General features: G+C 37.1%; 1 protein-coding gene across 4 annotated transcripts in view; it reads left to right on the plus strand.

Annotated features, from left to right (window-relative positions):
- Window positions 1-12002, plus strand: part of ICA1 (islet cell autoantigen 1) — a 71955-nt gene that overhangs the window by 19462 nt on the left and 40491 nt on the right. For all 4 annotated transcript variants that reach the window (XM_075746101.1, XM_075746104.1, XM_075746103.1 and 1 more), the window contains exon 6: window positions 2105-2303. In XM_075746101.1, the coding sequence (XP_075602216.1) occupies window positions 2105-2303 (199 nt within the window). The remainder of the gene's footprint in view (window positions 1-2104; window positions 2304-12002) is intronic.

The following is a 12002-nucleotide window of genomic DNA, read 5'->3' on the forward strand; positions in this document are numbered from 1 at the left end:
ATGGTAGGAAAGTTATTATTGACCAAACCTCCTGTAGTATTGGCAATATTACTGGCTTGCTCTGTGTAGTTTTGCCTGATCCTGGGTTTTTTGTGTCTTAGGGACCTGCTATGTCTGTGTATCTCCAGATCCCTCACCTGTGCCTGTTCAGCTCAGGAGCTCTAAAGCTGTACAGGTGCATCTGCACAACCTCTCTTGTAAAGGAGCTGATGTCAGGTCCCTCTCCTGCTTGGTGGCACTTCTCACTCTGCAGAGAAATGCTACAGCAGGCTCAGTGTTGAGGTGTCTGGGTCTTGGGAGGGCAGGGAAATGGGTAAGGGAATGCCTTTTTCTGGGTCATAGAGTCTCATAACTCAAGTAGATGGAGGAGAAAGGAGGAGCCTGAATGCCATTTTCTGCTTTAACCTTACACCATGAAGTCACCCAGGAGAAGATTCTAGATCCTCACTGAGCTCATGTAGGTTTGGTAGGAGCAAATCAGTACAAGGTAAGGAATCCAGAGGGACACACATACACACAAATGCATGCTGTTACCCAAAGCCATTGATGTCTCACAGAGTTTAAAAGTAACAGTACTTGATGGCATTATGAGTATTACGATGCTTTTTTTTAACGGTATCAAGGCTATGAAAGTTTGAAAATCACCTCATTTGCAAGGGAAAATTTTATTCCTGATATTTTACAGGATTTTTTTTTTTACTCTTAACTGTTATGATACTTTCCAGCTTTAGCTTAACAGTGCAGCTGTTTGGCTCAAAATAAAACATCACATCCAGAGCACTGAGAATTTCATGTTTATCTTGGGCTAGAATTTGGTCATTAGCACATGCAGTAACAGCCATGAGTGGGATCTTTGAAACACATGTAAGGCGAAAGCACTGATGATTTGCTTCTTCATAAAGCTTAACTGTTAATAGAAATCCCAGTGTATGACATGCCTACATAAAATGAATTTTTCTTTAAATAGTTGGGTAAGTATTTGTAGAATGAGGAAAAACTGGGGGAGGGGTGAAAGCCACACTAAGAAATTCACATTTCATTATGTCTCTTACTTATGCCTTTTTAAGGCATCTTTTAAAATAAACTCACATAAGATAAAACCAATTGTTTGTCTGTCTTCTCATGAGCCATCATCAAGCTCGTGTTGAAGTTGGGACTGCTGCTCTTTATGTTGCATGCCAATAGCTAGCTTAGTAGCTGGAGATCAAGAAAACACAATTTGCTGGTTACTGGAGCTGAAATTAGAAATTCTGTTATGCCTAGGAAGTCCCTAAGTAGCACATTAAACTAACTCTACACTGGGGTGGAACTGATTGAACCCATTCCAGTGAGGTGGCTGCTGGCAACCAAGAGGAAAGCAGAAGCAGCAGGAGGAAGCAAAGCAAAAGCTGGAATAATTCTGTCTAGTTCCGAGATCCCATTAGGAGCTGAAGTGATGGCTTAGGGAAGACAACAGTGTCCCCTACTGCCTTTCCAAAGTGTAGTTGCTAGGAGAAACATTTAAGAAAGTGCCTAAATCCTTCCAAAAGATAAATGTCCTTCAAAGGAATTGTTCAGATTCCTTAAAAAAAAAAAATAAAAAAAATCAGGTAATTATCTACTTGACAGATGACTTCTTTATTTACATGTACATTTGAAGATTAAAAGGCTAATGGAAGTGCTTTTTCTGAGGCTTAACGTGACAATCCTGATACATCTGTGGTATGTATCCAGTAATAAATTACCTCGGGTGCATTTTTAAAGTTGTTAAATGCAACTTGCGAAGAGGAATGTTATCAGCATATACATAAGCAGCCTGGCTACCTAAAATAGATGTATGCATTAGAAAAAGTTCTTTATCCACTCACATGTGTGAAAAGTCACTACCTGAATAGGAAGGTTGCAAACATAATTTTGCATGAATATTACCCCATTCGTGTGTACCTCCAACCAAGCTGTACAACTGTCTGAACATACAGTAGCACTTCAGAGAACTGTTTTGGTGCTCTATGTTTTTTTGATTGCTAGTAAAGTGTCAGTAGTTGTATTGATCTGTCTGCCTCTGTGGAACAACAGCTTTAACATGTTTCTCTCCTTCCTTTCTTTCCTTCATGCCTTCCCCCAGATTAGCACTGCGTACTCCTTTGAGTAGATTATATCAAGAAGTAGAGACTTTCAGATACAGGGCGATCTCAGACACGTGGCTGACAGTAAACCGAATGGAACAGTATCGGACTGAATACAGAGGAGCTCTACTCTGGATGAAAGATGTGTCTCAGGAGCTGGATCCAGATCTTTATAAGCAGATGGAAAAGTTCAGGAAGGTATGAAGTTTCCTGTAGTTTCCTAGAAGGGGGTGCCTGATGAATGACAATAAAGCATGGGTTTGATTTTCTCAGGAAGACATAATTCAGCAGCGCTAAGGATGCAAATTTATTGTAACTAATCTTTTCCGTGTGACAGAACTCCAATTAATCTGATACGGAATACAGTATCCTTCACAGAGTGAGCTGTAAGGAAAGAGATGGTAGTAAGAAACAGCAATTTTTAGTAGTCTATTCAACTTCAGCCTAAATCTTTATAATTTAAATAATACATATTTTAAAGAAGGTTATGTAATTTTAAATACTTAACTGTGATGCCTGAATGACTAATGGAGAAGGTATGTCTGCTGTCAACTGGGAAGGGAAAATTGTTTTTTGCAACTAAAAAGTACAGAATAACAGAAACGCTGTAGTATCTGCTGCTAAATTTTTGGGTGCAATTAAAGACCAAAACCTTCAAAATTGGCTGTTGTTGGATTTGGGGAGGAGTTGCAAATGTGGAATTTGTTTTTAAGTTCCTCATGCAGTTCAGCATGACTCTTGGGTAGCTGGTAACACTAAAACTGCTGAGAATGCACTCTCCAAAAACCGTCTTCATTCCGTGTCACTCAAGTTTGCTATACTCCTCCCCTTCCAAAGGGCTTCCAAAAATCACGACTCCTAGGTGGTAGTGTACAGATTTGCTACCAGGTGCAAGTACAGAATTTATTTGGACTGATCCTGTCCCAGTCAGTTCAGGAATGCTTATGAGAACTTCACATTTGCTAGTGAGGCCCTAGAGCCGATTTTGTTAAAAGAATATAGTGTTCACAGTTTGCTGTTTATAAATCTTGACTATTAGAAGGCATTAGGATCCTAGGTATAACATGGTGGCTTGTGCTTTGACTAAAGGCAGTAAAAAAAAACCAAAACAGAAACTGTGTGATAATTGAAAGCAGAGGCCTAATAACAGACATTGTATTAAAGTGTACGTGCATATATGCATGTGAGTTAGAGATGGGTAATGTACAAAAGAGAATCTCTGTTCATCAGTGGCTTACGCAGTCTGTGACTGAAAGTGCTTGGAGATGAAAGATACTTAATTTGGAATTTTAAAAGCTTGAATAAACTATGCTTGCGGGAAAGGACTGGCATGCATCTAGGCTATGCCGTTTTTTGTAAACTGAAGTGGTGACAATAGCAATTAAGGAAGGGGTGGAACAAATGAAAACCCAGCTAGTCATCTAATCTTTATTTAATGCTTTGGTACAGGATATTCCTGTAAGTCTTGTGGCACCAGACATGTATTTTATTATGCCTTGTGGGAAATGTTTATAATGGCAAGTTCTTGCAGGTAAAATAATTGGTATGGTCTTGGCCTCAGCCAATTGCTTATGTATAATGTTTGATTTATTAGAAAAACACTTAAAAAATGGAATGTTAGAATGAATAAAGCAGTACTGGTAATGGTCATACAAAATGGATTTATAGCTTTCTTGCAAAACAAATGCTATAGAAGATATAAATTATATAAATGGCAAAGTAATTAAAATAATGTATGCTTTGTACAGTGAGCTGCTGTAGTTAAAAAGTTAGATGTGAAATTTCAGCCATTTTTGGTTGCTGTGCTTCAAGGTCAGCAAAAATAAGATCTTACATTTTTTTTTCAAAGCTTTCATGAAACTTATTAAAAAATGGAAATACTAAGTATTTTGAAATATTTCTAGGTCTGAAATGAGTTATATTCTGACGTAAAGAAATAATGAATGTAGATTGTAAAATTCTGTAGCATTACCTCAAATGGTTTAAAAAAACCCAAACAACTTGGAGAAGGTCTTTTGAACCTTTCTTTCCTGTGGCTGGCTGTCAACTGAAAACCTTTCAGATCACACTGTAATGAGAACAAAAAGCTTTATATTTTGTAGCCAACAAAGTAAATAAATGCCCTTGGTATTCACTTCCCTACATATTCCATCTGTGCAACAGGCTTATCAAACTAGTCTTTGAAGATTTTAAGACTTGGAGAATGTAAACTTTTTCCATTTTGGGAAAAAAAAAAAACCACCACAACGTTACAAAAATAAAATCCTCAGGCATAATGTACCTGGATAGTTGTTGCTGAACAAGACACAACAGTTTCTTTGTAGTGCTTTACAAATGTAGTAGGCAAACAAAACTAATGGTGGATAGTCCTAAATAAAGCAGAAGAATTATTTGTATTGTCTTTTTGTTCTGTTTTTGCTTGCAGATCTTAATTATTGCCATAGTGTGGCAGTGTAATGCTGGGTTTTTAGGGTTTATTTTTGGATCTGTAACAACAATTTAAGTTGTCATGCTAGTTTTGTTTCGAGACAGATACAATGATTACTGATACAAGGTTTTGGGGTCTAAAATATACCATCACTGGAGAGAAGTGTTTGATCTGGAGCTGCATATCTAGTGATATACCAGCAAGTAGTTAATGAAGCTGATCCTGTTAGAGCACTTAAAAGAAAGTTTTCTTCAGACTTCTAGCTGTAAAAATCCTAAGTATTACTTTAGTAAACATCTTTTTTATTTCAAGTAAACAGTGCTGGTTTAGTGATCTTTAACACACCTAGTGCATCAGCAGAATTTATATCACGTGGTTATAGGACTGTTTTTCAAGTATTTAGCCTTTTATAATGTAATCCTGAATGTATCATTATATATACATATATATATATATATATATGGTACTTGGTTTTGGAGACCAAAGCTAAATCAATCCAGATGGGTTTTTCATACCTTCCGTCAGGCTAAAAGATCAATAGTTGAGTCAGTATTTTCAGAGCTGATAAAATCTGAGTTAAAACACTGGCATTTTTGTAGCTCTCTTTCAAAACAATGAGGTACTTGAAAGAATTTTCTAATGCTGTTCTCAAGGAATCAGTCTAAATACGTGAGACCCAGCAATACTACCACTTTCAAAGTGTCCTAGAACACTGCAGCACAGCCTTTTTACATTGTTGTTTGAAGATATCCATGTGATTGTAGCTACTTAAGTCAAACCAAGGAAACAGCTGAGGTATTTACTTTTCCCTGCAGAGTTCTATAAATGCTATGTACCTTCATTCCTTTTTTTCTGTTAACAGGTTTTATGGATACTTCACTGCAGTTCTAGATATAGAGGTCTTTCATCCAAGTTCAGGTTTGAAGTGTTGCTTGAGAGAATCTAAACAGTACCTTGGCAACGCTGTGGTATTTAAAAGAATTTGAATGAGTTAATACCCCTTTACCAAACTCCACCACTGATCAGCTTTTCAAGGTTCTTAAATCCAGGCTGTTTTATCTGTCTGGTGACTGTACACTGTCGCATGAGCCGTGATGATGTAAAAATATAGACCAAATTGCCCAAGTGCTGATAGTCCCCCAGTGTCCTTCCTCCAGCTCTAAAAAAAGTTAAGCTTTTCCATGCATTTCCTGAGAAGGAACATGCCAGTGTGAAGAGTGATAGGCTATACCACCAGGCAACACCCTCCCATGTGCAGCCTACAGGAACACAGAAGAGGCTCTGTTGTTCAATTTTACTTGGCTAAGCTATTTCAGATGCTTATCCAGTGCAATACAGACTTTCTCATCAAACCTAGACGTTACAGTGCCCCCCATAACAGGTAAAAAGTGAAAGCTGAAAAAATTATCGTGATGACCTTAGTCTAACTATAAGAAAAATTACATCTGTGACATGGCAGGATATATATCATACTACATTGATAGAGCAAATTAATCCTTTCTGGTTTTCATTCTTCTACTCCTCTACTGCCACTTCATTGTGAGGCTTGAGCTAAAGCTGGAGTAGCTTTGTAAATACCCAGTGGCCATGCTGGGATTCCTGAGGCAAGCCACACTGCAGTAGTGTACTAAGAACTGGAAACCTGGAGGGTTCGGCCCTTGTTTCTCCCTGTTGTCTAGTCCTCTCTGCTTTGCCAAAGCTGCTTTCCTAGGAGCTCTCCTCCTGTATGAACCAAATGAAGATTAGATGGGAGAAAGAATAGGTTGAAGCTGTGTAAGGAGTGGTGCATGGGCTGGTTGCAGCAGAACTTTGTAAATGCTGTGAGACTCATCTGCTTGGAATACAGTGCAAGTCCTGTGTCTATATGATACTTGGATATTGCATAATACATATCTGAGTTTGTAAAACAGTATGTATTAGATGGGGTACTGTCTGGAAAAAGAGTCAGGTTTTGATCAATATATTTGCATGGGATCAGTGGGTGTAACAAGTGGCGTGGTTTGTGCTGGGCCTCCCTGGTCTGGGAGATTAGAAAGGCCCTGCCCCACAGTGCAGAGCCCTGAACTGCTTCAATGGTGTTAAAGAAGTGAAATAGATCCTACCATGGAAGAGAATTGTCAGAATATTCCCCAAAAGACCCTAAATGATTATAGGACCCTTAATGCCTAGCTGTTACTTTGCAGCTGTCAAGAAACTTGCAAGCTTGCAGCTGAGTTGTTTGGGCACAGTTTATCTCAAGTTCTTCCTAGTTGTAGCACTCTATATACTTGAAACAAAATTAATGACCTTAAATGGCATGTTAAAGATAAATGTCGCAAGAGAAAAGGAAAGGCAGTGAGAAAAAGGAAGTTCAACAAAAAGAACTTGTAATTATATAACAATAGCTTAAACTGTTGTTTTTATCAATGCACTAATGTAGGGAGTGGCTGATCTGTTCTCTGTTAAACATCTTTTAAGAAATAAAAGTTAAAGCTTGTGTGGACAGCTGGGGATAATGAAGATCTAAATAAATCCATTGATTAAAAGGTCAGAAGGTAAACGCTGAAGTATATGTATTCATGGTAAAGATCTCAGCAAGTATGGAGAAGATAAATCTGCCACAGCCTTGCAGGGAAGACTCGGGACCTACATCTCTGTTCCCCTGCTGCCCCCTTGCCTACTAGCACTGCCTGGTGTGAATGCATGTTGGCTGGTGTGATGGGGAAGGGGCTGTACCATGTTACAGCATCATCTGCTACTCTCTTTCTACTTACCTATCCATTAACATCGGTTGCAAATGACCCTGCAAACCTGGAGGCACTGTGGAACTGTGCTGGAGGATCTTTATTTTTATTTAATTCCTTGCTACATTTGAACACTCCTGGGGAGCTGAGGAAATGTAAAAAGCCTGGGAAAGGAGAAAAAACAAATCTGATGCTGATCTTCAAAATAAGAACAGACTTGGCAGTTGCCATCCTTGTAAACTTAATTTCAGTCTCTGGTAAAAGAAAGGAAAGGAAATCTGTAGGCATTTAGAGGCTCACAAAATGAAGAGTAAGTGAACAAAACAAGTTTATAAATAACATTACAGATTTTTTTTGTTATTTTGCATTTTTAATCAAATTATTAAATTAGTAGGAAAAAATTGCAAATCTGGATTGTTGCAGTTCCTTATGAGTGATTACTGGAAAAATGAATTTAACTTTGCTAGAAAAGTAAGAGCTCTGAGGAGCTGAGAGTTGAGAATATTGGCTGACAGACACTAAACAAAGTTTCAGAGGGCCATAGATGGAAAAATACCTTAAAGATCAACTAAACTGTCTTCCTGCCGGAACAAAATTGTATGTTTGTAATATTTTTTCCAAGTGTTTTTCTACATCTAATAAATATAATTCAGTTGAGGGTGACACTCAGAAGTTTTGTAGATATTGTTGGTGTTCTAGTTCAATTATTAAAAAGTCAACCAAAAGAAAATGTGCTAATGATAATTACATCTGCAGATGATATTGAGCTGGAAAGTCTCTTGGTTTTCCAAGCAGCAAAGTATACCAGCGTCTCAAAGAAAAATGTCTTTGGCCATTGCAGTCACAATGGTGTAGTCAATAGATTCTCAGCTGCCATAGTTACAAATAGCACTGTAAGTGATGTTTAGAGCCAGCTATGGTAGTCACTGTTTACCAACTTTGGTTTTTAAAAGTTAAAAAAAACCCTTTTTAGTCAGCAGTTGTCTCTGTTTCTTTTTAGGTGATACTTCTATATTAAATTCCAAGGTTAACTTCATCTGGAAAATGGCAAGTGCATTTGCCTTTAGGTGACAAAAATGTAGACCTTTGCATGTGAGAGAGCAGATGATTATTGTTGTGTTCTGGAAATGTCAGAAAGATCTGAGTAGCTGTAGTAGACCACACATTAGATATATGTGGCACAATAATGTGAAAAATAATGCTGGCTTTCATAATACCTATTAGGAATATGAGATCATAAAATCTATCACTTTGATGGTCCATTTTTATCGCACTTGGTTAAAAATCTTCCTTAAGAAAAAAAAAACAAACCCAAAGAAACCCTTATCTGTTTGCTGATTTGGATTGCTGCTATTCATTAGATGAATAAGTGAGATTCCAGGAGATCCAGTAAGACTTGCTGCAAGATAGCTGCGTACTCTAAAATTAGTAAGACAGTGTCACACTGCACTCTGAGATCCACATCTTAGTGTGGCAGTGCGATGGCAGAGACAAAGAGATAACAGCATGCTCTTACAATATGATGATAAGCAACACCTACACATACCACTTCTTGTGACATGCCTGTGCCGCCAAGAGTACGTCTGGTTTCATTCCGAGAGGGAATAGCAGTAAGAACATTATTTTTAAGTGTTTTTCTTAATATGAAAGCATATGGTGTTGGAAATGTTAAATTTAATGATTTACCTGGAAATTATGGTAGTGAAAAACAAAACACAAAAAAAGTGCGCTTTATACAAAATTGTAGGGTTTGCTTTGTCATTATTGTCTCTCCTTGTAAAAACAGATGGAGTTTCAGTGCTGAGCGTGTTTTCTCTGTGCAGTTTCTGCTGTGATGTTTTTTCCAGGTTCTCCAATGTCAAATTCAGTAACATTAAGTGGAGAAACCGAAACATTCTAGGATACTTTACATACCAAAAAAAAAGTGCTCAAGCATTCTACCATAGTTGTGAAATATGCACCTTTTTTTTTTTTTTTTTTTGAAAATGTGATTGTAAGCTGAAATGGTCTTCACAGTGTAACCATTTTATAGTCTTATAACTTTAAATTACCATTTCAGGTACCATTTGTAAGAATCAGGATAGACAATGAGATAAAATCAATTATTTTCTGAAGCCATTTCAAGTATATTAAATATCAGTGATGATTGTTACTAGGTTAAAAGCAAAGTAACAATCTGTGATGGAGATGCCCTTTTAAAAGCATAATAAGACTATGCCACTTAAAAATAGAAACAGGCTTCTTGGAACAGATTACATCATTTTAAGAGGTATTGCTTGTAGAATATGGTTGCTCCCAGAGACTGATGCTTGCCCTTGAGAGGCAGTTTGTCATCTGTTCAGTTATTTTTAAGAAAGAAGAATCTGAGGTGAGACCGAGCAAAATAGACTAAAATGCAGTGCTAGACTTCAGATACAACATGTTTAACAACCTTGTTTCATGTAACCTGGCTGAAATAAAAAAAAGGTAGACTTAGTTTAATTGTTGAGTAGTTTCAGACTTGTATTTATTTCAAGGAAAGGTATTTCAAGGAAAGGTCCTAAAAATTCCTGTTTACATAATTAGCAGAACTTGCAATGTTTCAACAGAATACAACAAAAATATATATAAAAAAATCAGTGATTGAAATCAATAGTAATGTGAAGTCTAACTTCAACATAATAATTATTAGCACCAATATTAAAAAGACGCTCTCAAATGTGATGTGATAAAAATTAAACTCCAAGAATTTTTCTCATGTCTAATAATTGCAGAAATGTGTAAGCATTAAATGTAATATTGAATTTTTTTTTAAAAATGAACAACTGAACACTTTTTTCACTCAATTATTCTGCTGTGTTTTCATCTTAAAATCAGAAAGAAAAGATGATTACTTAGACAATTTCTATTGCTCACATGAAGACTTTAACCCCGCAAACTGGTCTGTGTCAGCAAACCCCCTAAACCTCGTGGATCATTATGTGAATTCAGAACTTAAATGAAGTGTAAAAATGTAAACAGAATAGGTTGTGAATGGAGAAATGAGATTTGGAAAATTCCCTTAGCCTTAATAATCAGAAAAAGCTAGAAGGATAGCTAAAGAAATACTTTTTAAAAATAAATTAAATACAGATGTGACTGAACTGAGAGAATTCTGCAGGAGAGAAGAATAAACAGGAAGGGGAATACAGCTGTTGGGGAAAACATTGTTTACACAAGAGAACCAAGTTTTTCAATGGTCGCCACTGCCCAGGAATTCTTATACTTTCCTAAAATGCCTGGGCACATACATAATGTAGTCCATCTGCTTTTACTTCATAAGGCCTTTGCTGTTTAGTTATGTGTTACATAGGCTCTGAATGATTACGAAGATGTTATGTTTGATTTCTGTCCTTCACTTAGTGAAACCAAATTGAAGATGGGATTAAAAAAAAAAAAAGGTACTACCTAAACCCTGCTTAGATTTCAAATGTTATTTCTTCTGTGATAGCACAGTGTGAAGTCTGAAGAGCACTATAGAAAGATTTCACTTTTTTTTTATAAGTACAATCTTTCTGAGTTTGTGTATGGACAAAATATAATTAAATTGTTTTGAGGGAACTAAGGCATACTTATTGATGTATTAAATGCCAACCAGGAAACTTACTAGTCATCGTGTATTTATTTTTCTATTTAACATCATTTTCAGTTCAGGTAATATATAACTTAGTTGTGCTTATCACTGGCAAACTGGAGCAATAACAGCACACAGGATTAGTACAACAGACATTCTGTTACAAATGAATCATGATTATTAGTGGGTGCCATTTCATATTCTGTGCTGAAAAGAGGTTAAATAGAAAACTCAACTACACGACTTCTACCCCTGCATTAGCACTGTAGGCAGAGTGGCTTTGCACTCAGAACAGCGAGAGCATCTGGGGACTAGCTATTAAAGGCAACTTGGTCATCATGGTGATCTTGTTACAGGTATCTTTGTTGGAGTGTTGGTGTCACATCCAGCTAGGCTTTGCAGCATATGTGTCAATACCTGCCCATCACACCACCCCTTGGCAGTGGCCAAGAGGATCTTGCAGGCCAGCTTACTGTTTTATGGTGCCTTCACTGGGGAAAATGTCACTGCACCTGAACTGGAGCTTTTCACATCCCTTTATCTAATTCCAGCCCATTCACTACTCTCATCTGCCTACTCACAAGGGATTCAGAGTCAAGTAACAATCTTGCTCAGGTCCTGAAGAATTTAATTTGGATGAAAGAAATGAAAAATATAAATGACATTTTCTAACTATAAGGACACTCCATGTAAAGGATTCAAGAAGACCTCTAAATATCTTCAGTAAATGAGATAAACTGAACTGTATAATTACTAGATGAATAAAATCATGGATGTAGTAGAGAGATTAGTTTTATGCTATATCATGATTTTCTTTATATCGCCCCTCTGGTCTTTCAGTGTTCAAAGGTAGTAATTACCTGTCTCCGTTTCCTGCAGGGGCTAACTGTCTAATTGCTCTCTGCTTGTAAGCATCCCCCCCCCGCACCATGTGTGCCAAGCATCCTTTGCTCTCGGGTTGCTAATGTGATTAACACAGTTGAGTTATGATAAACTCAGAGCAATTCTCAGCACTTTTAACTCTAAGTCCAGGTTACTTCTGATTTCAGACCTGAAATCTTTGCTTTTGCCATTTATTTTGGTCGGCCTGCTTCTTGCTACAAATCTGTGCAGTCATTTTTGGCAACTCGTAGGCTTTTATCATATTAACAAAA

This window comes from Balearica regulorum, chromosome 2 (assembly GCF_011004875.1).
Source record: "Balearica regulorum gibbericeps isolate bBalReg1 chromosome 2, bBalReg1.pri, whole genome shotgun sequence".
Classification (NCBI taxonomy): domain Eukaryota; kingdom Metazoa; phylum Chordata; class Aves; order Gruiformes; family Gruidae; genus Balearica; species Balearica regulorum.